The sequence below is a fragment of the Pecten maximus genome, chromosome 9 (genome assembly GCF_902652985.1).
Source record: "Pecten maximus chromosome 9, xPecMax1.1, whole genome shotgun sequence".
Taxonomy (NCBI): Eukaryota; Metazoa; Mollusca; class Bivalvia; order Pectinida; family Pectinidae; genus Pecten; species Pecten maximus.
In genome coordinates, this window is record NC_047023.1 from 7,241,780 (window position 1) to 7,269,263 (window position 27,484).

General features: G+C 37.9%; 1 protein-coding gene across 2 annotated transcripts; it reads right to left on the reverse strand.

Moving 5' to 3' along the window:
• Positions 1 to 27,477, reverse strand: LOC117334298 (fibrillin-2-like). 2 transcript variants are annotated; one of them, XM_033893826.1, is made up of 10 exons: positions 27,346 to 27,477; positions 21,800 to 21,852; positions 17,289 to 17,563; positions 16,529 to 16,757; positions 14,681 to 14,815; positions 12,103 to 12,234; positions 11,886 to 12,008; positions 7,882 to 8,134; positions 7,555 to 7,731; positions 6,368 to 6,484 (listed from the first exon to the last, which is right to left on the reverse strand). In XM_033893826.1, exons 2-9 carry the CDS (start codon positions 21,846 to 21,848, stop codon positions 7,707 to 7,709), a joined length of 1,221 nt encoding a protein of 406 aa, XP_033749717.1. In that variant the 5' UTR covers positions 21,849 to 21,852; positions 27,346 to 27,477; the 3' UTR covers positions 6,368 to 6,484; positions 7,555 to 7,706. The 2 variants fall into 2 exon arrangements, with proteins under 2 accessions (XP_033749718.1, XP_033749717.1); XM_033893827.1 differs by lacking the exons at positions 14,681 to 14,815; positions 16,529 to 16,757; positions 17,289 to 17,563; positions 21,800 to 21,852; positions 27,346 to 27,477 and adding exons at positions 1 to 838; positions 1,815 to 1,931; positions 6,117 to 6,239 and having other exon boundaries at positions 12,103 to 12,216.
• Between the last annotated feature and the right edge of the window lie 7 nt (positions 27,478 to 27,484).

Below are 27,484 nucleotides of genomic sequence, written 5' to 3' on the forward strand. Positions count from 1 at the left end.
TTGAAGTCGATTCATATTTAACATAAAAGTTGATGATATGAGTAAATATCACATAATGCATAACTTATATCACCGGTTCTCACGACATTTTAGTTGATGTTTTTTTTTTGTAATATTACATACATTATACGTTAATGTGTCATTGATATCAATCGTAAATTCTTCAAGATCCGGTAACACTTTCCTTTATGGTTTTTTTTTTTCTTATTTTGTATCTTCCGTTGTCTTCTGTTTTTTATGACCCGCATGACCCAAGTATATGACTCCTAGTGTGTTTTGATAACACAGCCCGAAATGTCTCCAGTTTATAACTTCGTCTGGTGTGTTTTTATAAAACAACCCGAAATGTCCCCAGTATTTGACTCATTCTGTTGTGTTTTGATAACACGACCCGAAATGTCCCCAGTATGTAACTCCTTCTGGTGTGTTCTGATAACACAACCCGAAATGTCCCAAGTATATGACTTCGGCTGGTGTGTTTTTATAACACGAGCCGAAATGTCCTAGTATATGACTTCTTCTGGATGACCCGACATGACCCCAGTATATAATTCCATTCAGTAGTAAGTATAGTTCGTCTCCGGTAGTCTGGTCCGGATACTGCTGAACCGTGTCGGGTTGGTTCCGGATTTGTCCTCCCAGATCTCCGATGATCGTCGACTCCTATCGTAACCCGAATTAGAATATCCCCTCTTGTTATTGTTAATACACAACACACAGCCGAGGATCCCGAGTACCAGTAAGGTCAGAATGACCAGCCACACGATAAAACCTATTATGGTGTTTCCACTGACCAGTCCGGAGCTGTATTGACACTCATTCTGCCTCTGTGACACCGCTACAAGACAAAACAACACAAGTTACTTATTACATAATACTCAATAAACACTGACCTCCATAAGTTCATAGTGACTTTATCTGGCAACGTCAAATACATCCAACACCATATCTGACGAGTTTACAGAAATAGAAATACTTGTATTAAGTTATTTTGTTAGATTTGATTTTTGATTAGACAACTTGACCTTCACCTTGACCTCTACACCACGACCGTAACATCTGGTCTGTTGCCGCCTTGTTTAATTCTGAACCACTTTGATTCATCATGTCAAGACAAAATGTAAAACGATTCAAAATGTGACCTTGACCTTTAGTCAGCTGACCATCTGTTTAATTCTGACCAACTTTGCGTTATATTGTCATATCAAATGTTCATGGGATGTTCAGTAGAAAGATACCAAATATGATCTTGATTTCTGACCCATTGACTTTGACATAAACACACCAGTGAAATTTGAAAAAAAAAATCTGCCATGTACTTCTCAGGAAATAATATCAAAAACTTCAACTGTCTAAATCCTAGATGGTCACCTGTCGGCCATTTTGTTTCTAGATCAGACTCAAAATCAAAATGACTCGACCAGGGATCAAAGAGGAATCTACTAGTGAAGTCTGAGAAATATCATATCCGCATTTCACAAGAAATTGCGATCGAAAACATTAATTATCATAATCGGTCAGACATCTTTCCGGATCAGACTCACAATCAAATGTGCACAATTAGGGACCAAAGGGAACCCAAATATGTCCAGTGCTTCTCGGGAAATAGCGACAGCAAGGATTGTTTGTGGACGGACGGAGGGACAGACGAAGGACGACAGACGGACAGATGGACGAACGGACCACGGACGAAGAACGATTTGAACAGCCCACCATCTGAGGATTATGGCTAATAAAGATAAACTTTTGTTTTCAAATGATTAAAGGGTTATAACGTGTAATGGAGTAGGTATCCGTGTGTAGATTATACGTACCTCCAGTGCAGGCGGCGGTGTTATCTACAGGTACACAAATACTACCCCCGGGGGTATTGATACACACCTCACTCGAGGAACACCCTCCCTGTGTCGAGTTAGAGCACTCGTTTTGATCTGAAACGACGATAGTACCGACAAATCAATGAAAATTCAAAACAGATCAATTGCATTCAATTCTGCTTACTGTAGAGAAGAAATGGTTAAAACGAGAGTATACTCGGACTTTGTCTTCAGTTACTAGAGCATGTCATTTATTTTTGAGAGATAACGTAACGTTATTGTAGCCAAATGTCGAGTTCAATGCCCGAATATGAATTTTAATATTTATTGAGTACCATATATATATACAAAGATGGATGTGGTGTAGGATATATAAAACAGTGTAAAGTGTTGTACGTGTAAACGCGTGTAAAGTGTGGTAGGTAAAAAAACAGGTGTCTGTCGTGTGTTACAATACCTATACATGAGTGTCTGTCGTGTGCTACAATACCTATACATGAGTGTCTGTCGTGTAACGTTTGGTATGTTATAATACCTATACATGAGTGTCTGTCGTGTAACGTTTGGTGTGTTATAATACCTATATATGAGTGTCTGTCGTGTAACGTTTGGTGTGTTATAATACCTATACATGAGTGTCTGTCGTGTAACGTTTGTTATGTTATAATACCTATACATGAGTGTCTGTCGTGTGCTACAATACCTATACATGAGTGTCTGTCGTGTAACGTTTGGTATGTTATAATACCTATACATGAGTGTCTGTCGTGTAACGTTTGGTGTGTTATAATACCTATATATGAGTGTCTGTCGTGTAACGTTTGGTGTGTTATAATACCTATACATGAGTGTCTGTCGTGTGTTATAATACCTATACATGAGTGTCTGTCGTGTAACGTTTGGTATGTTATAATACCTATACATGAGTGTCTGTCGTGTGTTATAATACCTATACATGAGTGTCTGTCGTGTAACGTTTGGTATGTTATAATACCTATACATGAGTGTCTGTCGTGTAACGTTTGGTATGTTATAATACCTATACATGAGTGTCTGTCGTGTGTTATAATACCTATACATGAGTGTCTGTCGTGTGTTATAATACCTATACATGAGTGTCTGTCGTGTGTTATAATACCTATACATGAGTGTCTGTCGTGTAACGTTTGGTATGTTATAATACCTATACATGAGTGTCTGTCGTGTGTTATAATACCTATACATGAGTGTCTGTCGTGTAACGTTTGGTGTGTTATAATACCTATACATGAGTGTCTGTCGTGTAACGTTAGTTATGTTATAATACCTATACATGAGTGTCTGTCGTGTGTAATAATACCTATACATGAGTGTCTGTCGTGTGTTATAATACCTATACATGAGTGTCTGTCGTGTGTTATAATTCCTATACATGAGTGTCTGTCGTGTGTTATAATACCTATACATGAGTGTCTGTCGTGTAACGTTTGGTATGTTATAATACCTATACATGAGTGTCTGTCGTGTAACGTTTGGTGTGTTATAATACCTATACATGAGTGTCTGTCGTGTAACGTTTGGTGTGTTATAATACCTATACATGAGTGTCTGTCGTGTGTTATAATACCTATACATGAGTGTCTGTCGTGTAACGTTTGGTGTGTTATAATACCTATACATGAGTGTCTGTCGTGTAACGTTTGGTATGTTGTAATACCTATACATGAGTGTCTGTCGTGTAACGTTTGGTGTGTTATAATACCTAAACATGAGTGTCTGTCGTGTGTTATAATACCTATACATGAGTGTCTGTTCTTGTAACGTTTGTTATGTTATAATTCCTATACATGAGTGTCTGTCGTGTAACGTTTGGTATGTTATAATACCTATAAATGAGTGTCTGTCGTGTAACGTTTGGTGTGTTGTAATACCTATACATGAGTGTCTGTCGTGTGTTATAATACCTATACATGAGTGTCTGTCGTGTTATAATACCTATACATGAGTGTCTGTCGTGTTATAATACCTATACATGAGTGTCTGTCGTGTAACGTTTGGTGCGTTGTAATACCTATACATGAGTGTCTGTCGTGTAACGTTTGGTATGTTATAATACCTATACATGAGTGTCTGTCGTGTGTTATAATACCTATACATGAGTGTCTGTCGTGTAACATTCGCTATGATATAATACCTATACATGAGTGTCTGTCGTGTAACGTTTGTTATGTTATAATACCTATACATGAGTGTCTGTCGTGTAACGTTTGTTATGTTATAATACCTATACATGAGTGTCTGTCGTGTGTTATAATACCTATACATGAGTGTCTGTCGTGTAACGTTTGGTGTGTTATAATACCTATACATGAGTGTCTGTCGTGTAACGTTTGGTATGTTATAATACCTATACATGAGTGTCTGTCGTGTAACGTTTGTTATGTTATAATACCTATACATGAGTGTCTGTCGTGTGTTATAATACCTATACATGAGTGTCTGTCGTGTAACGTTTGGTGTGTTATAATACCTATACATGAGTGTCTGTCGTGTAACGTTTGGTATGTTGTAATACCTATACATGAGTGTCTGTCGTGTAACGTTTGGTGTGTTATAATACCTAAACATGAGTGTCTGTCGTGTGTTATAATACCTATACATGAGTGTCTGTTCTTGTAACGTTTGTTATGTTATAATTCCTATACATGAGTGTCTGTCGTGTAACGTTTGGTATGTTATAATGCCTATACATGAGTGTCTGTCGTGTGTTATAATACCTATACATGAGTGTCTGTCGTGTAACGTTAGTTATGTTATAATACCTATACATGAGTGTCTGTCGTGTAACGTTTGGTATGTTATAATACCTATACATGAGTGTCTGTCGTGTAACGTTTGGTGTGTTGTAATACCTATACATGAGTGTCTGTCATGTAACGTTTGGTGTGTTGTAATACCTATACATAAGTGTCTGTCGTGTAACGTTTGGTATGATATAATACCTATACATGAGTGTCTGTCGTGTAACGTTTGGTATGTTATAATACCTATAAATGAGTGTCTGTCGTGTAACGTTTTGTGTGTTATAATACCTATACATGAGTGTCTGTCGTGTAACGTTCGCTATGATATAATACCTATATATGAGTGTCTGTCATGTAACGTTCGCTATGATATAATACCTATGTATGAGTGTCTGTCGTGTAACGTTCGCTATGATATAATACCTATATAGAGTGTCTGTCGTGTAACATTTGGTATGTTATAATACCTATATATGAGTGTCTGTCGTGTAACGTTTGGTGTGTTGTAATACCTATACATGAGTGTCTGTCGTGTAACGTTTGGTGTGTTATAATACCTATACATGAGTGTCTGTCGTGTAACGTTTGGTATGTTATAATACCTATACATGAGTGTCTGTCGTGTAACGTTTGGTGTTATAATACCTATACATGAGTGTCTGTCGTGTGTTATAATACCTATATATGAGTGTCTGTCGTGTGTTATAATACCTATACATTAGTGTCTGTCGTGTAACGTTTGGTATGTTATAATACCTATACATGAGTGTCTGTCGTGTAACGTTAGTTATGTTATAATACCTATACATGAGTGTCTGCCGTGTAACGTTAGTTATGTTATAATACCTATACATGAGTGTCTGTCGTGTGTTATAATACCTATACATGAGTGTCTGTCGTGTAACGTTAGTTATGTTATAATACCTATACATGAGTGTCTGTCGTGTAACGTTTGGTATGTTATAATACCTATACATGAGTGTCTGTCGTGTAACGTTTGGTATGTTATAATACCTATACATGAATTTCTGTCGTGTGTTATAATACCTATACATGAGTGTCTGTCGTGTAACGTTTGGTGTGTTATAATACCTATACATGAGTGTCTGTCGTGTGTTATAATACCTATACATGAGTGTCTGTCGTGTAACGTTTGGTATGTTATAATACCTATACATGAGTGTCTGTCGTGTAACGTTTGGTATGTTATAATACCTAAACATGAGTGTCTGTCGTGTAACGTTTGGTGTGTTATAATACCTATACATGAGTGGCTGTCGTGTAACGTTTGGTGTGTTATAATACCTATACATGAGTGTCTGTCGTGTAACGTTTGGTATGATATAATACCTACACATGAGTGTCTGTCGTGTAACGTTTGGTGTTATAATACCTATACATGAGTGTCTGTCGTGTAACATTTGGTATGTTATAATACCTATACATGAGTGTCTGTCGTGTAACATTTGGTATGATATAATACCTATACATGAGTGTCTGTCGTGTGTTATAATACCTATACATGAGTGTCTGTCTGGCCCCAGGTCGTAGCCTCCGTTACAGCTACACACGTAACCACCGGTCCTCTCAGCACACCCGTGCTGACATCCTCCGTTCTGAACACTGCACTCCAGGGACTCTTCAAGTAATCAACAGTCACGTACATTTCAGTGTAACATTTTCATGTATATTAAAGGAAAGTCTTAAATCATGTAACAAAAGTTTACTTATCTTATATCAACAGTATTATATTGTTTATATATTTACCGACACACGTTGTGTTGTCCCTTATAGAGTAGCCGGCATTACACGTGCAGTAGTAGCTCCCAACAGTATTCACACAGTTGTGGTCACAAATGTTGTTAGTCTGGCATTCGTCTACATCTGTAAAACAGGTTTAGTTTTTTGTCACTTGGTTTGTAAAGAATTTCAGATTTTTTATTTATCTTTTTCGGCATGCAGACTTACTTTTACTTCCGATGCAACATAGACATTGTTATTTCACTGTAAGGAAGGCACGTCTGAACGACCTTGACATTGTTACTTTGCTGTAAGGAAGGCACGTCTGAACGACCTTGACATTGTTACTTTGCTGTAAGGAAGACATATCTGAACGACCTTGACATTGTTACTTTGCTTTAAGGAAGACATGTCTGAACGACCTTGACATTGTTACTTTGCTGTAAGGAAGGCACGTCTGAACGACCTTGACATTGTTACTTTGCTGTAAGGAAGAAACGTCTGAACGACCTTGACATTGTTACTTTGCTGTAAGGAAGGCACGTCTGAACGACCTTGACATTGTTACTTTGCTGTAAGGAAGACATATCTGAACGACCTTGACATTGTTACTTTGCTTTAAGGAAGACATGTCTGAACGACCTTGACATTGTTACTTTGCTGTAAGGAAGGCACGTCTGAACGACCTTGACATTGTTACTCTGCTGTAAGGAAGGCACGTCTTTACACCATGGACATTGTTACTTTGCTGAACGTCTAAACAACCTTGTGAGCTCTGGAGAGAACAGAGAAGTGTTTTCCCCGTAAGAGATAGAAATGTATTTGTATTTTTATAACAAACTGACAAAGCAATATTTTTGAACGATCCATATATAAAGACCAAAAACGGGGCTTGTCTGAAAAACAATGCATATTTGTACTGTAATAACCTATACTGAAGCTACAAAAGGACGAAACAGAAAAAAAAATCAACTCTCGTAAAATTGACAAGCCAGGTTTTTTCAATCACAAGCTATCTTTAGTAAACGAGCACCTGACATAGAATTGATACCACACTTTTACAATAATAGAATTATAAAACAAAGTATGAAGTTAATAACATTAGGTTTGTTAATATAAATTAGTTTGTAGAGTTTAATATATTTAGTTGGATGTTGTTTAATGTAGAAAGAAATCACTAGAACGGAAAATATATCACTTTCTTCACTGTTTACCTTGGAATGTCGGACCCTGAAGTCCAGTAGCTCCCATTGGACCTGTATTACCCGTCACGCCCTCTTTTCCGGAATCTCCCTTGGAACCCGTATTTCCTTTCTGTCCCGTCTCTCCCGTCTGTCCCGGAGATCCTTGAAGACCGGGCATGCCGTTAGTTCCGGATGGACCCGTCACACCTTGAAACACGAGATGATGGTCATAACCAGACAGATATAGATATGATATACAAAGAGTCACATTACGTCCTTGGAAATGTACAACTAATGAGTAGAATATATTATAGAGATATGGTCAGTTTATTGTGTTACCAGCGAAATCATCAATACCTGTATCGCCCTTTTGTCCCTTCGGACCCATGGCACCATTCAGTCCATTTATCCCAGGTAGCCCTGTAGACCCGGTCATCCCAATAATTCCAACTGGACCTGTGACTCCTGCGGGCCCAACGGACCCCTTCTCCCCGTTCTGACCTTGATTTCCTAACTCTCCTTTCATTCCTTTGGTGCCTGCATTTCCCTTTGAACCCACTGGGCCTGTTGCCCCTTGTACTCCGTTCACACCTTGCAGACCGGTTTGACCCTTCATCAGAAAAAAAGTGCACGTATAAAAACTGCCTATGCTGTCATCGTCAACTAAGCTTGGCTTATTAATATATTGAAAATTACCGTGTCCAAAGTTTTTTGTCGCTTTATTGTAAATGAAATCCTGTTCTACAATTTAGTTTAGAACTGGATTAACATATAAGCTGTGTTGCTGTTGCAATTATATAATTACCCAATCAGCAATGAACATTTGAGAGATGAGATACATCTGTAGGACCATCCAAATCGAGGGACCAACGAGAGAATTTTAGGCAATGCTTGATAGAAAACACCTTTCAAATTGTATGGAGGCTAAACATAGTGCTTGAGTACCAAACTAGAAGAAAGTATGAATGGAAATGTATTACAGAGGAACCACACTAATTTCTACGCTTTTCTCGAGGAAATATAAAAACATAATTTGGTTATGAAAGAATTTGGAACCTTTGGGACAAAATAAAAACTGAGAGAAGTTCATAGCGAAAGGACGTGGAAACTAGGACATAAAAAGCCTGTTGAACTGTTGGCAGACCTTCGCAGAATAGCAGCACCACAAATTATTACTAAACTCCGTTATAAATTTGTAAGGTGGCCCTAGAGGAATCTTTGATGGATATTTACTGGTGTGCTATTAAATACTGCTCTTTTCTTTACAGTTCTTTATCCCATTCTCCTCTTCATCATTTGAAAACAAGGGAAATTTACATATGAAGTCTAAAAAGATATAAGAAGAACTATCTGAGACATTTCGAATACAACTTATAACAGTGGAAATTGAACGTGACCGCATATTGGCCATTTTGGTATTTAGATACGACTCAAAATTAAATGTTCACAACTATGGACCAAGATAGAAAAACCTTCAAGCATTTCTGAAGAAAAAGTAATAACAATCTCCAGTTGTCAAATTCCAAGATGACCAAATGTTGACCATTTTCTTTTCACACATCAGGCTTAAAAATGAATTTGCGTAACTAGGGATCAAGGGGAACAAAAAGATATTTGTACTAAGGAAAAAGTAAACTTCAAATGTCAAAATTCAAAATGGCCGCTGTCGGCATGGCTGGCTTTAACAGTTCTCTGAACCAACGATACTGACTCCAATGCCAACAGTTTTAGTGAATTAGTTAATTTTTTTTAAATCATAGGAGAACTTGAGAAACTTTCCAACGCTCTGAAACAAAATCAATTGTTGTGATTATGGTTATAACTGCAACAAATACCAAACTTGAGTGTGACTCTGGACGATCTAACAGTAAGATTATAGCCAATGACAGGTAAGATCTATCCCTTATAAATAATCTCATCGCACAACCAAATATTCCTTTCTTTGGAAAGGTCGTATAGTGGCAGTGTCATGGAGTTGTAAACATGGAACCAATTGTCCTGTTAATGAAATAAAAAGAGACTGAAACAGAGAGTTGAATACATTGCTTTCAAATTGGAGAGAAAAAGTATGAAGTGCGTCAAGGATCAGTGCTGGAACTTTCATTATTTTATTGTGTAGCACATTCAAAAAGACTCCTATATAATTTTTAAATGACTGCCAATATGGTCCTAAAGGACATCAATTTTAAACTCATCGTTTATAATCTACGGATGCACACTATATATAAGCCAGTGGTAATGAGAGAAACAAAAACAAAACAAAAAACAAGAGGCCCAATGGGCATGTACCGCTCACCTGCTTCCGATGCGAGATTGAAGCTGTTATATAGATTGTTTATGCGGATACTTATCTGATTAGCACTATATATTTATTCAGATGAATTTTTGTTGGTTTTCATTAAGAAATTCTTCTGGCTGGACATAAGGTATCTGTGTCTCTTAGCCAACTAGAAATCGTTGTTTAAACAATTTGGAGTATCTTACCCATGTGACATTGATTGAATGTCAAGTTCTTTTATTTATACAAACAGTTCGTAGCACTTCATCCCAACATTCTTTCATATCCTTCCGATATATTCTGATCATTTGTCTTATATTAGTTACCAGAACTTTAAGAATTTTAATAATATTGTGATTTCATTGAAAATGTTTTAAAACTTACAGTATTGTTAGCCTATCTGATTAAAACATATCATCATTATAATACTATCTTCATAATGCAGTTTGGTATTGTTATATCTATGGGGCGCCGTTTTACTATTTATTCCCATTTGGTGATAACACCTATTCGAATAGGTGATATCACCTATTCAATCAGTGATATCACCTATTCGAATAGGTGATATCACCAATTCATTTTTCAAATAAGTGATATCACCTATTCGAATACGTGATATCACCAATTGGAATAGGTGATATCACTTAATGAAACGAATAGGTGATATCACTTATTCGAATAGGTGATATCACTCATTCGAATAGGTGATATCACTTAAAAATATTCTAAAGTGATATCACCTATTCGAATAGGTGATATCACCAATTCGAATAGGTGATATCACTTATAAAATTCTTAAGTGATATCACCTATTCGAATGAGTGATATCACCTATACGAATAGGTGATATCACTTATGAAATTGTATAAGTGATATCACCTATTCGAATGAGTGATATCACTATGGGCCGCCGTTTTACTATTTATTCCCATTTGGTGATATCACCTATTCAATCCGTGATATCACCAATTCGAATAGGTGATATCACTCATTCATTTTTCAAATAAGTGATATCACCTATTCGAATTGGTGATATCACCTATTCGTTTCATTAAGTGATATCATCTATTCATTTCATTAAGTGATATCATCTATTCGAATGAGTGATATCACCTATTCAAATGAAACGAATAGGTGATATCACTTTAAAAAGTTCTTAAGTGATATCACCAAATGGGAATAATATCTCATTTTTGCAGTAGTCTAAGGGAGGTAACTCTCAATTGTTGTAGGTTGGCGTCAGAACAAATGTTGAAAGAAATACTGCTAAATTACAGGATGACATGTCAGTGACATTCTAAACCCACCATATTGATCTGATTCTGTACCTAGACCACTCACAATCATTGAAGTATTCCTTACAATAGTTTAGAATTTACTGATTATATAAAGGGCAAAGCTTAAGGAGTGTTCATTTAAAAATGGCTTAGTTGAAACCGTTTCATTTCTAACCTTGTTTACATCGTTTATTCCAATTATCACGATTTCCGTGAGTAAATGTAGAATAAAGAAGAAAAAAATCGCACCACGCATTTTCAAAAGATGCAGGTTCATTGAAATCTATGGAAAATGTCATGGTCGACATGGTGATCCCAGTGGGAAGGTTTCTATCGCGGTAATTGCTTCTTTATCGGACTTGGTTCCGTAGTCACTACCCTTGTCCTTGATTTCCTCGAGCATTAACAATTCTAGATTTGACAAAAAAAATAGATTTCTATTCTCTAATTGGCTCACCACGAATTCGTTTGATGAACGATGAGCATTGAAGGATACTTACCTGTAGTAGGAGTAGTTAACTGGGAATTCCTGAAGCAGAATGGCACATGTGGGAATCACAAGCCCTGTATTGTGTTCGTGCCTCTACCAATATATGCACATTACCCAAGTTATATGTGATTAAATGCATCTCAACTGCCTTACTCCGACGCAAAGCGGCTCTCCAAATTTCGATTTCCAACTCCTCCGACACACAGTGGAATTCTTTGTGTGAATTATCTCGCGGAAATCGTTACAGCCCACCTAACAAGAAATCAACAGCCATCGAGGAAGGCTTTACTGTCCTTTAGATAATGTCATATTTTACCTGTGGACCAATAAGGCCCGTTGTCCCCCACAACGCCTTTCTGACCTCTGGATCCCTGTAGTCCTCTCTCGCCTTTCAATCCGGTCTGGCCCTGCTCCCCGATAAATCCACTCAGATCATCTTCTGCATAAAATGTGACCATAGAGTGACAGAGAAGTTTCTTTTTAATGAAAACAATTGAATATAATATCGACAGCCGTCTCTCTGTACTACTTACCTACACAAGAGTATCCGTTACTCTGAAGAGTAAATCCTTGTCGACAGGAACAAACGAAACTTGTACTTGTGTCAGTACAGTTATGGCTGCAGTAGTTATTTCCTGTATTCGCACAAGTGCGTTGAATTGGTACTGAAAATGAAACCAACATTAGGAATTGATGTTTTACATTATAAACGAGATAATACAAGTAAAAACAAGAATCCTACGCAAGTTGGATCATTACGAAGAAATAGACATATTTTTCACTTCAAGAAATAATGTTAAAAGTAACCAAGACCACACTCACTTAAATATACTCGAAATTCAGCAATACAGAGCACATACTTTTGATAAATGAGCACGTCAAGAAGTTTGAACTTAATTGGCCCAAGAGAACTGCAGTTATTGCATGGAAACAAATTCTATCTATAGTAACAGTGACCTTAACCTTTGGACTAGAAAAAAAAACGATCCCATGCAAGCGCTTGTAAGGAAAAACTGTATAAAAATTGAGTTTGATGGCCCCAAAGGAACTTGCGTTATCACAAGAAACAAATTTTGTATTTTTAGTAACAGTGACCTTGAACTTTGATCTGTGGACCTGAAAAGCAATCCTAAGCGAGCACTTTTAGTAAGAAAGATCTGCGTGCAGTTTGGTCGGCCCAAGGTTAGTTGGGTTATCGCACGGACCGCGGCCGACGCCGACAGAGTGATACCTATATGTCGCCTACTTTTTGCAGTCGACAGAATGAGGTCTCGTTATGGAGTTTTGTGGAGAAAATTATATATTTCTAAACGGCGATGTGCTGAACGAATTATACTAATATCTCAAATATGTTGAAGTGTTGTTGTCTGGTATCGCAAATAAAATCTAATAACATGATTATATAAAGCAAAGTAAACCTGGCAAGCTGCATCATCACCAACAAAATAACTTCGGATGGTATGTGTCAGGGGGTGACATTACGTCCAGTTATGTTAGCCAAAAATCTTCGTCAGTATTACACAGATAATTCCATATGTATAATTGAATTTCTAATATTTTTGCAATAAATTGCATTCATTTAATATTGCAATATAGACAGTCCTAAATTCGACCAAAGCCAGTTGTTGGACTTCAAGTTTATCATTTAAGTAGAAGTTATAAAATTGGGTCAGGTCCGTCCAAAATTCTAAAACATTTCAGAATTTTAGATTTTTGACCACCCAAAATATGTTGATAGTTATTTTTTTAGGTTTTTGATTAAAACTAAATGAAATATCAAATATCCACAATCGTTTTGATTTTTTAATTATTTGGATTTTTGGATGTTCAGACCGTTGCAGTTCAAATTTCCAAAATCTCACAACAATCGCGTTGATCTGAAGCACCTGAGTGACCATGTGATTCGGAAAAGCGAAACCGAAAGTAAAGCATGTGACCCATATTTCACATTATCTCGGCATTAGATCCGTACGTGGATTTTGTTAGTTTATGATAGAATAATGAAAATAAAGTTGTTCAGATGTGGCCAAGATGTTCTCCAGATGAGAGACAGACCCCCAAATGAAAGTCAGCCTCTTTAACAATTAAGGGACATTTTGCCTCTTACAGAACACGACATTTTTAGATATCTTTTAATTAAAAATTACATTTTCCCTTGAAAAACCAAATGCAAGCAATGATAGGAACTTGGTTTAAAACGTTCTGTTTGTCAGATATACACTGCACAATATGTCATAATATGCAGTAAAATATTCTTTTATAAACATTAATCAGTAAAATATATGTGTAACCATTTACAAATGCGCCTCTGCTTACAATTTTTAATCAAAAGTGGTGTGTTCTATAGAAGGTATTTTGCCCCTCAAGTATGCGACTGTCTCTCGATTGCAAGGCGATGTTTTGAGTTTTCGGAACTTTGAACGGCAAAGATCTAAAAATCCAAAACTCCTAAAACTCAACAGCTTAAAACGATCTTGGATATTTGATAGTTTAGTTTTTTTTGTCAAAAAAAAAATAAAAATTTGTAACTCCAAACATTTTAGGATATTTGATATTTTAGAATTTTGGTCTTAATGTCATATATGACCACCTAACCACAAGGTACATATATATATATATATATATAACTTATCGGTGACAGCCACCAGAAGGTCAGACTTGACACCATTCCTCCCCCAAAACCACTTATTCTCAAAACAGCCTGTAAGACAATATTGTATATAATACGTGGCATGTTGAGATGTCCATAATACAATGCAGTGTTAGTTTGGGTTTCTCGAAAAGATGAGAAACGGGCCGGTCTGTGGTGTCGCGGTTGTGTCCTTGGGCAAGAAACTTTACCTGATTGCTCTGGATGGCATGCGACAGGCATCCCGTATGTTGTTAAGTGAGGTAGTCACCAACTACTACAAGGAGACTCCGCCTCAAAATGGCATTGGCTGTTCACGAAGAGATAAACCCAGAAAACAAACAAATAATGCAACTACTGTTGGAATAATACTGTTTTTTGTTGTTGTTTTTTTGTTTTGTTTTTTTGGGGTTTTTTTTTTTTTGGTTTTTTTTTGTTTTTGTCTTAGATCGTCAGGCAAGACAAACGGAATGTATACCTACCACAAGTGGCATTGTCAGTCGGATCCAGTTGGTAGAAGGAGCTACAACTGCAGTAGTATCCCGTGACGTCATCAGTACAAAGCTGATCACAGACGCTGAATCCTCCTCCCTGACACGTGGTCACCGTATTGGTGGCTTTGAAATATATAATTAACTACGTTAAAGTGAAAATATGACATTATATACTAACTTTATACTGGGAATGACTCAGGACTGGCCCGTGGTCCATTATATAACATCATAATGCAATTAAGAGTCTTTGAAGTTTGTAATGTTATTGAAAACGAAATCCAGTTTCTGTATAAATGTCTTTACATGACCAAGTTAGAGAAATGTATCTCGGTGAAATGAAATGAAATTTATCAGAAGATTATACGAACAATTCATGTACTCATTAAACAGCCATTAGATCCGATGATAGTTGACTTGGATCCAATATAATACTCTACTTATATTGAGGAACCGTTATGCGTGTTTGGGTGTGTATTGCTATCATTGCTATCAAATTACTAATTTGACTAATTTGATAGAATTGTGCAATAAACATTTTGAAATATAAACTAGAATTACGTCAGCGTGACATTAAAGTCAGTACAGAATTGTCCAACTAAATTTTAATACAAAAGTATCTCCCCCTAGTTTGAAACTTATGAACTCCTTATACTAGGGGGAAATTATCTTTGATATAGATTTATAATTTTTATGTACAGGAATTAAGAAAATATATATAACAGTCCATACCAAGGTATTTATTAAATATTTCATCTTTATTTTCATTAACTAAATGATTTACAATCCATAATTAACATATATTGAATTGTCCGATAATTTGTCACACAAATCGTACTTCTCAGGTATGGGACCAGCGTACACTTTTCACCCCAAACCTCCACGTTTACCGGGAGAACGTACGATTTTGACGTAAGATACGAAAAAAGTTACAAACACAGGCCTACGAACTTCGTAAGTTTTGCGTAAAGTTTTCGTAAATATTTCCGGAAATTCGTATATTACGAAACTTTGTGAAACGGTACCCTGGGCTGCATCTGTGAGCGGATAGATGGAGTCAAGATAACATGGCGTAACTGTTACGCCATTTTTATCAACGTCATGGAAATGCTTCGCTATGCGCTAAAATTGAATCAAACGCTGCGAAGAATCTAATTGAGAACAATTGTGTTACTATGACGTCATTTTAGCGTTATGTTGATCAACGTCACGGCAAGGCTTTGTACTGTGTGTCGAATGCTATTCGTTCAATTAAGCATTGAACTGCTTTCACTTGGAAGTTATGGGCTGATGAATGCCAACTGGACAAAGGCAAAAATGAAGCGCGCTAGCGCTTCATGTTGAATTTGCCTTTGTCCAATTGGCATTCATCAGCCCATAACTTTCAACTGAAAGCAGTTCAATACTTATATTTACATTTGATAACGATTTTTAAAGATTATATCCAGGAATTTGGCTTCTACGATGAATGAACACATTATTATCGTCAAAGACGGAACAGCCTTTTCAACAGCCATCTTTCGTTATCGCCGACGTTACAATTATGACGTCACTATAATAATGACGTCATAATAGAGAAGTAATGGACTCGTAACCTTCAAGTGGGCTTGGTAAAGTTATATAGTGGGGCTGCAGTGTAAATGTAAATATATTAATATACAGGGACAAAGTGTGAAAATAAAGGACGCCTTTATTTAAGAAAAACATAGTTTAACATACGTAAATGTAAATGCAACAATTAAATGTTAGATTTTGTTTAAATTCTGTCACCCAGATTGCATCTATAGTGCCAATGAATACAATTTAACAAGGGTTTGATTGTGGAATAAATTAACTTACATTCATCCACTAATACTCGTAGCGAGTAGAATGTTGGACCCAGTCCAACTCTGTCGAAGGTTATGGAGTCCCCGACAGCTGGTACGGGGTTTGAGGGGACAGAGAACCGGGTGTTAAAGTTCGAGTTGGCGTCAAACTGGGCTGTGATGGACATATGCTGTAGGTTACTGTAAAAGGCAGTGTGATCCCCGGCTGTTACGTCTATATAGTCAGCACTGCTCATGTTTTGCTGGAAAGGAAATCCACTCATATCTAGGGTTATACTGCAAACTATCTCATCTAAACAATGCATTAAACGAGTTACACAACATCTGCTTATTTTACTGCCATATCGATCTTTCTTATGTACAATGTACATGTATATAAAGAAATTTGTAAAGAGATAATTCAGATTTTAGATTTTAAAGACCGCCATGTTCGAAAAAAGTTATTCCAAAACGTAATCCGTATATGTATTTCGAGCAGGTTCTTTTTGCTTCTAAATAACTATAGGCTCCGTTCTGCCGATAATATCAGTCATTGGGAGAAGACCTGTCTTAATTCGAATCTAGGGGCAACAGAATATAGCGCCAATCGGGTCCCGAAGCTAAGATATCGACAACATGTAAATGATCAGTACATACACTATTTTGCCCCTCAGGATGATAAAACAAAATTAACGCTGTTAATTGTTTTCGTTATTTTTTTTCATAAAAATTCTGTTGTGTCATTTTTCTAGATGTCGTAGTGAAATGATGGAACCTTATAGTGTTATACTTACCGATGCTATACCCGTAACCACGGAGGGCTCTACTGTAACGGGATAGGTCCCAATAATTCGGTACTGTGTCGTGGTGGCCGAATCACCAATCGGACGAAATATTGTGAGTGTGAACGGTGACCACTGGGAGCTGCGGTCAACATAGTAGTCCAGTCCGTTTATGGTTCCGGTCGGGAGGACCAGCCCGTCCAGCATGTAGTACCCTGCTCCACCGCTCAGGGCACCCAACCCATAGTCAAGGGTCGGACCCACATACGACTGGCCGCCCACAGCTACTGTTGAACAGAAAAACAGTGTTGTTGTTGATTTCAGAGATATATACAAAACGTATACTGGTTTGGGATTTAAAAAAAAAGGGGGGGGGGGGGGGGGGGGGGGGGGAGTGGGGAGGTCAGGTGGTTTTTCTGAATAGTTCGGGTCCCAGGGAGCTAGATCTCTCGTTTGATCAACACTGGGTCTCCCGCACCCAATAATTCCTCTTACCAATTATACTTACTAGTCCTGAATGGCTGGTTGGAATTTGATCAAATTGTTCAAATTCCAACCAGCCATTTAGCACAAGTAGGTATAGCGACTAAAGGATAACAGACGTGAATGTTGGACGACGGCTATTTTTTTTAAAGGCATATGATCTACGATATATAATCGTAAACATCGTCTGTTTTAATTCATATACCTATATACAGTGGAACTTCGTTAACTCGAACTCGGATAACTCGAATACCCCGCTTAATTCGAAGTACCTCGCCGGTCCCGGCCGAATTCTCTCTTTATCTTAGTAAAAAAAACTCGGATAATTCGAATTCGGATAGCTCGAAAAACTCGGATAATGCGAAGTAAAAATTTGGTCCCAACAATAAAAATCCTACTTGAAATGTTCGAATAACTCGAAGTATAATTTTCGTCGATCGGTGGCAAACGCCGACATTTTTTAAGAGCTAAATTCCGTTTGTAATACTGAACATATCGGCACTACTAACCTACATGCTATTATAAGTGTTTCATAAATTCATAAAAGAAATTGTCGGTTGAATCTTATAACAACAAGTCTTGGTGATAAAAAGTACTACTTTACTTACATCAGGTAATTTCCCAAGGCGGTCGCCGATATCAGTACACACGATAGTCAACAACTCATCTACCCGTTCGCTCAAGCGGAACTAATCTCTGACACACCGGTAGATCTACCCGGCTGATGTTTTTACAGGTGTAGAAATGACACAGTCACCGGCGCCTATTAAATCTTTGAACTGCTGAAACAATAGCGTAATTACTGCTGAGGTGTTCAGAGTACAACTGTTACGGTCAGTGCTGTCTATTAAATCGGATAAAACGCCAACTCAGTTACAGTAACATTTTATACGCACATGCGCAGCCCAACTTCCGGTGCTAATACACATGAAAATGGCGTGGTTATCAATAAAAAGTAAGTAGGCCGATCAAACAGTATTTTATATATGTCCAATAAAAGGTAATGGTTCTGTTACGTTTTGTATGCAATCTGTGTTAAACTTAAACGGGTATTTGTTTTGACATTAATAACTTGTTATTTTGTCGAATTCCGTTTTATCGTTTACCTTTTGCAAACATGACTTGCACATCAGATCGTTATTGAAGTGACTAAGTGAAAGACACTTTATCGTGACTTTATATCGGCAAAACTACACCAAATTACAAGAGACATAACGAAACATTACATATATATTTACATGTATTGACCAGTCTTCACACTAAACTGATGAGCGACAGAGCGAAGTTATAATGATTATATAATGTTGACAAATATTGACCAAACTTTTCACCAAAAACGATAACTCGCTTAATTCGAACACTCGGATAACTCGAAGTTTTTTCGTGGTCCCGTCGACTTCGAGTTAACGAAGTTCCACTGTATAAGGTTTCATAAGAAGTGTACCGTGGGCGGAATAGTATACATGTCATACATATCATTGCAATACTAACCTAAACTTAACTAAGTAGTTGTCAATATCTCCTTGATTACGATTATTACGATGAAAAAATAAAATGCCAAGGCCACTCATAGGTGCTGTGTATGAGGGGTCGAAATAAAGGAGAGAAGCAAGTAGTATCTAAATATAAACTGGCAAGAATTAAGACAGTTTGGTTTTTGTGCATTCGTGGATGTTTTACTGATAAGATATTTGATTATATTGAAAAGAATGTTGTTGCGTTAACGCTCTGCAGAAGTATGCAGAGTTACTTTCTTTTAAAATCTCACTGGATTGTCATTCTATAATTTAGTGTAATTCTTAGATGGTGGATTTTGTGGTTTGCTAAACCACATTGCAATTTTCTTCAAGATTCCCTAAATTATTGTTCCTCATATTTCCCCCCTACGTGTGCAAGGTTGTTCATTCAATTTAATGCATTTTTCTCCGTATATTGATTCATTTTGATCATGAAAGGATATTTGACCTGTGATGACATTCGTAACAATAAACTTGTCTCGGAAATGCATTGTTACACGTTACGGCGATTTGTTGAACTGCATATCAATGTTACAAACAAGTATACAAGCATTTCACTAATATTTATATTTCCACTCAATTCAGACTCAATGAACCTACCACAGTTAGCTCGAGTCATTTTTCAATGAACTTTATCAAGTCCGGCGTAGGAATACATTTGTCGAGCTTGGACTATATTTTTTTTAAATTCCTTTTCAAAAATGATCATATTTATATGAAATAAATTCCTTTAAAACTAATATTTGTTTTAATTCGCTATTAAGTTTGTTCACGAAAGAAATCCTGAAAGTATTAACCATATGTAGACGAAGAGTAATGACGTACATTTCGGCAAGTTCCGTGGTAGACTTGCACAAGTCCCTATTTGTCAAAGACAAAATATTGTACAAAATACATAACATTATTCAATCCTTAATTGACTTTTTTAAACCAATTAACCTCTTGATTGTTATCAGAATCTCCGATGCGGAAATAACCTAGGTTTCTCCTCATAATCACTTCGTCCTGCTCAATCAGCTGTAGAAAAGATGTTTGGTGATGTTGAATATATATGGGAAAGTTCATGAGGTACTCTGGGATTCGGGGCGCAAGTTAGTCTAGTCAAAGCTCGTTGGGTTAAAGAACATTTCCCTGGCAAGAGTGTGAGGGAAGTACGAGAGCTGTTTGATAGTGACGCGTGTCTAAAGGTGATTGGTGATTAATTACCATACATTGGCTGGGTGAGCTTTAGTGTAAGTGTGAATGGAGTCCATTTTCAATGGTAGGGACACTAGAACAGTAAGTGAGGTTCCTGCAGTATTGCAAGGAGAAGAGTCAAATAGCAGGAGCATTTGTCAAGTCAAGATAGCACAAAAGAACTTTACTATACTCCACAATAGTACTCTGATGTGCCAAGTTCATGCAGGAGCTCAGGCTAACTTCAATTCAATTCAGGTAAACTAGGTAGTAATATTTATACCCGCTAACCTTGCAGAGTCGTATGACAAGGTCATTCAGGCCCCAGAAACACTGGTGAGGGTGACATCTGGCTCTTCCTGTGACGTAAGTATACCAGTGACCAATATTTCTAACAAATCAATCGTAGTGAGAAGGGGTCATGTGCTGGGTCGTCTAGCTGTAAGTAAGTCTGTTGTTACCATACTGTACCCTGAGCCTGGTTAGTGCTCAGAATTAAAGATCGACCCAGATACGGTCAGATCTTCATAAAGTAAGGTCTAATAGTAACGGTGTGTGTACAGAAAGTTGTGGAAATGAGGAATTGTGTGCGACATTCATTTTGGAGGGAGTCTTTGTTGGTCTAGTGAGTCACCAATGCGGCCGGGGTTCGATTCCCCGATCGGACGTGAAAAGGTATGTGGTCACCTCCCCGGGTACTCCGGTTTCCTCCCACAGTAAGACATCTCGCGCGCTTCCATCCGGGCCAACAAACTTGATTAATATAAGTTGATATAACTTGTTTTGCAGTTGTTGTAAAATAAATAAAGTTCACATATACATTTTACATTTACACTATGGCCTCAGTGTCGCTGATGAAGAAGACACTAGGGGGCACGCTGTTACAACGTCTACCTGTATACATGCCTTTTTTCCCCTATTTTGATGAATACAAAATATTACATCAATAGGCAAACTCCCAAACAAGTGGACATCTGCGATGCAGGAAGAATAAAAATTAGCACAACAGAACGCACAAAAATAAGTGTCGAGAGCAAAGTATCGGTGTAATAAGGGTTTGAAGAATGACATTTTAAAAGTTGGAGATAGAGTTTTTGGTTGCGTAGCAGATAACTGTTGACTAGGAATCTTTTTTTTCTGGGTATATGTTTTTATCGATTCTGCTTGAAAGTATGCTTGACCAAATTGTCCCTTTAAGCGAAGTTCCATAATGATGAGTGATGTCTAAAAATCTGTGCAAAGGGTTCTTTACTCGCAAGACGATTAATATAAAATATATCTTGAGAATTCATGCATTTCCGTTATGTTGTTAAGTTAATATGTTGCAATAGGCCAGATTTAACTTACCAACAAACCTGGAGAGACAGAGGATAATCAGCAGAGCCACCGCCGCCATCTATCTGAACAGAAATAAATCGTTACTTGTAAAGCTGCCATTTAGGAAAAAATCAACAACACAAACAATGCTTTTATTTCACTTTCAAACAATTCATTTTTGTCGTTTTTGAGATAACATTTTAACTAATTCGTAATATATACAATAAGTATCAATTATAACGGGACCGTTACAGAAGATCTCCAACCTACCTCCGCGGTTGATAATGACGCTTAAAGAAAACACAATAGTTCCTTAAGTCATAAGAGCTATTTACGTCATATTACATCAAAATTGAACATCTACATTTCCTTCAGTCAGAAGATACCATCATGGCGGCCATTTTCCTAAATCCAGAAATGGAAATCCCGAGTGTATTAAGGCTAACGTATACATGTGTACATCGAGGCAGTTGTTTAGGATCGCAATTTCCAGATAAGAAATATTTTTGGTTACTTTGTATAGACCCCCGAAGAGGACATACTCCTTTTGGAGTCATTTACGGCTCTTTTTAAAATCAGCTATCCCTGAGGAAATTCTTTGTGCTGGTATTGTTGTTGATGTCAATCTTGATTTCTTAATCATCCGAAATCTTATGTTTTGTTGATGTGGATAGAAAACACATAACTCGAAAAATCGATCATTTTTTACATATCTGACCATAAAGGCTTACCGGACCGTACATACATACCTGATCATACAGTCATACCTGACCATACAGTCATACCTGACCATACAAACACACCTTACCATACACAGAAATACCTTACTATACACAGACATACCTGACCATACAGACATACCTGACCATACAGACATACCCGACCATACAGACATACCCGACCGTACAGACATACCTGACCATACAGACATACCTAACCGTACAGACATACCTGACCATACAGACATACCTTACCATACACAGACATACCTTACCATACAGACATACAGTGTACCTGACCATACAGACATACCTGACCATACAGACACACCTTACCATACACAGACATACCTTACCATACACAGACACACTTTACCATACACAGACATACCTGACCATACAGACATACCTGACCATACAGACATACCTGACCATACAGACATACCTGACCATACAGACATACCTGGCCATACAGACATACAGTGTACCTGACCATACAGACATACCTGACCATACAGACATACAGTGTACCTGACCATACAGACACACCTTACCATACACAGACATACCTTACCATACACAGACATACCTGACCATACAGACATACCTGACCATACAGACATACCTGACCATACAGACATACCTGGCCATACAGACATACAGTGTACCTGAAAATACAGACATACCTTACCATACACAGACACACCTGACCATACAGAAATACAGTGTACCTGACCATACAGACATACCTGACCATACAGACACACCTTACCATACACAGACATACCTTACCATACACAGACACACCTGACCATACAGACATACCTGACCATACAGACATACCTGGCCATACAGACACACCTTACCATACACAGACATACCTTACCATACACAGACACACCCGGCCATACAGACACACCTTACCATACACAGACATACCTTACCATACACAGACACACCCGGCCATACAGACATACCTGACCATACAGATATACCTGACCATACAGACATACCTGACCATACGCAGACATACCTTACCATACACAGACACACCCGGCCATACAGACATATATGGCCATACAGACATACCTGACCATACAGACACACCTGTCATACAGACACACATCTGACCATACAGACATACCTGACCATACGGTCAAACCGGATCATACAGACACACCTGACCATACAGACATACCTGACCATACACACACATCTGACCATACGGTAATACCTGACCATACAGACACACCTGACCATACAGACATACTTGAACATACAGACATACCTCATCATACAGACACACCTGGCCATACAGACATACCTGACCATACAGATATACCTGACCATACAAACACGCTTGATCATACAGACCTACCTGAACATACAGACACACCTGACCATACAGACATACCTGACCATACAGACATACCTGACCATACAGACATACCTGATCATACATACATACTTGAACATACAGACACACCTGACCATACAGACATACCTGACCATATAGACATACCTGACCATACAGACACACCTGACTATACAGACACACCTGATCTAAAGACATACCTGACCATACAGACACATCTGACCATACAGATACACCTGGCCATACAGACATACCTGACCATACAGACACATCTGACCATACAGATACACCTGGCCATACAGATATACCTACCATACAAACACGCTTTATCATACAGACCTACCTGACCATACAGACATACCTGACCACAAAGACACATCTGACCATACAGACATACCTGATCATACAGACATATCTGTCATACAGATAAAATTGACCATACAGACATACCTGACCGTACAGACATACCTGACCATACAGACATACCTGGCCATACAGACACACCTGATCATACAGACACACCTGATCATACAGACATACCTGACCGTACAGACATACCTGATCATACAGACATACCTGACCGTACATACACACCTGATCATACAGACATACCTGATCATATAGACATACCTGACCATACAGACATACCTGACCATACAGACACACCTGATCATACAGACATACCTGGCCATACAGACATACCTGACCATACAGACATACCTGGCCATACAGACATACCTGACCGTACAGACATACCTGACCGTACAGACATACCTGACCATACAGACATACCTGGCCATACAGACATACCTGACCGTACAGACATACCTGACCATAAAGACATACCTGACCGTACAGACACACCTGACCATACAGACATACCTGACCATACAGACACACCCGACCATACAGACATACCTGACCGTACAGACATACCTGACCGTACAGACACACCCGACCATACAGACATACCTGGCCATACAGACACACCTGATCATACAGACATACCTGACCGTACAGACACACCTGATCATACAGACATACCTGACCGTACAGATATACCTGACCATACAGACACACCCGACCATACAGACATACCTGACCATACAGACATACCTAACCATACAGTCATACCTGACCATACAGACATATCTGGCCATACAGACATACCTGATCATACAGACATACCTGACCATACAGACATACCTGACCATACAGACATACCTGACCATACAGACACACCTAACCACACATACATACCTGACCATACAGACATACCTGACCATACAGACATATCTGGCCATACAGACATACCTGTAATACAGACATACCTGACCATACAGACATACCTGACCATACAGACATACACGACTATACAGACATACCTGACCATACAGACATACCTGATCATACAGACACACCTGGCCATACAGACATACCTGACCATACAGACATATCTTGCCATACAGACATACCTGTAATACAGACATACCTGTCATACAGACATACCTGACCATACATACATACCTGGCCATACAGACATACCTGTCATATAGACACATACCTGACCATACAGACATACCTGACCATACAGACATACCTGACCATACAGACACACCTGACCATACAGACACACCTGACCATACAGACATACCTGACCATACAGACACACCTGACCATACACACATACCAGACCATACAGACACACCTGGCCATACACACATACCTGACCATACACACATACCTGACCATACAAACATACCTGACCATACAAACATACCTGAACATACAGACATACCTGACCATACAGACAGACATACCTGTCATACAGACATACCTGATCATACAGACATACCTGACCATACCGACATACCTGACCATACAGACATACCTGACCATACAGACATACCTGACCATACAGACATATACATGTCATCGCATATAATCAGGTGTTCCAAACCTCTCGCTGCCATATGTGTGTCACGTGATTTTAGTCTCACAGACAACAGCGTGAGGATTATCCTGTGTCACGTAAGATATCGCCAGGTCACATGAAAACGGTCATTACAAATATTAGGTCTTCTACTTTTTATTATAAACTTTCCTATTTGTTTACTGATGATAATTCATTTTGTTATGTTCTAGGCCATCACTTTCAGAATTCAAAACTAAAATCAACAAAAATCTAAAAAAAAAAAAAAAAATACTGAAATAGATCACCTCTCGGTGATGCAGACAAATTGGGAAAAAAATACAGTTAGAATCTGCTAGAATAATAACGGATTTACCATCGTATGCCAGTAAGAATTCCCTATACACATCTGTAGTTAGAAAGCGGGTTAGATCCGCATGCGTCATTCTAGAAGAAAACTGCAATTCTTCTATAACTAAAAAAACTAACACCAAATTAGCTAGTCTCAGAAACATTCGTGATGCAAATAATTACTCTTACCGCATTTCCGAGTTCAGTTTACCAATTTATCATATCTCCTATCTGCTATTCGACTTTGGAACCATATAGACATAGAGGTTAGGCAAAATGCTTCAAACAAATATTTTTTTTTTAAATCCCTTCATAGTCGTATACGAGTCCTAAATTATTATTCTATAGGTAAACGAAAATATAACATTCTGTATACCAGATTACGCAAAAATGCAGTAGTTCAGTAATGAGTTGTTCCTATCAAATTGTATACATGTAGATTCCTGTCAATGTGGATATTCTTTGATTGTATTAGTTATATAGACCAGAGAATCAAGCGGTACCGTAATCTGGATGAGTCCATACCACTAGACATGCAGATGTAATGACTTAGGCTATAGACGATAACGTAACAACATATCAATTATTTTTTTTCGCATTAATTAACCTTTAGATATTTTAATCGAAACTACAGTGCTGCAATAGGAATAATTTTTAACGGTAATACTGATATGATTACATGAAACGTGTTGATAATCAATTATACCTTTTCAATGACACACAATCAAGGTTACATACCGTAATGTCTGCAATGTACCTATGTAAAATGCATTATATAAGAATAAGAACATATACAGTGCGTTGGTAGTAAACAAGATAATGTTTGGTCGAGTATTGCGTTTCTCAATTTCTCATAAGTAATTAGATGATCGTTTCTCAAGTTCTCAGTAGTAATTAGATGATCGCTTCTCAAGTTCGCGGAAGTAATTATATGATCGCTTTTCCAGTTCTCGGAAGTAATTATATGATCGCTTTTCAATTTCTAAGATGATCGCAAGAAAATGTCATTGATTATGTATTGACAATATATTCTCAATATTATTACCGTTATACAGTATGATGAAAACGTACCGTACGTAATTGGAACGAAAAAAAATTGATCAGTACCAAGTACGTACACCAGCAATGCACGATAATGTAGGGCGGACGTGATGCAGCGTATATCCCGCTACCGCGCATGATCACCGCGGGTACATGTCACATAAAACATACAGCTTACCTGTGATTGATTGAGGAAGGTACGAATATACATATATCACTATCCTAGTAATAGTCCTTGTTTATCACGTGCTGTCGCCTTCAGAATCTTGATTCGTACCGATCAGTCATCCATTTTGATTACACTGGGATTCGCGCGA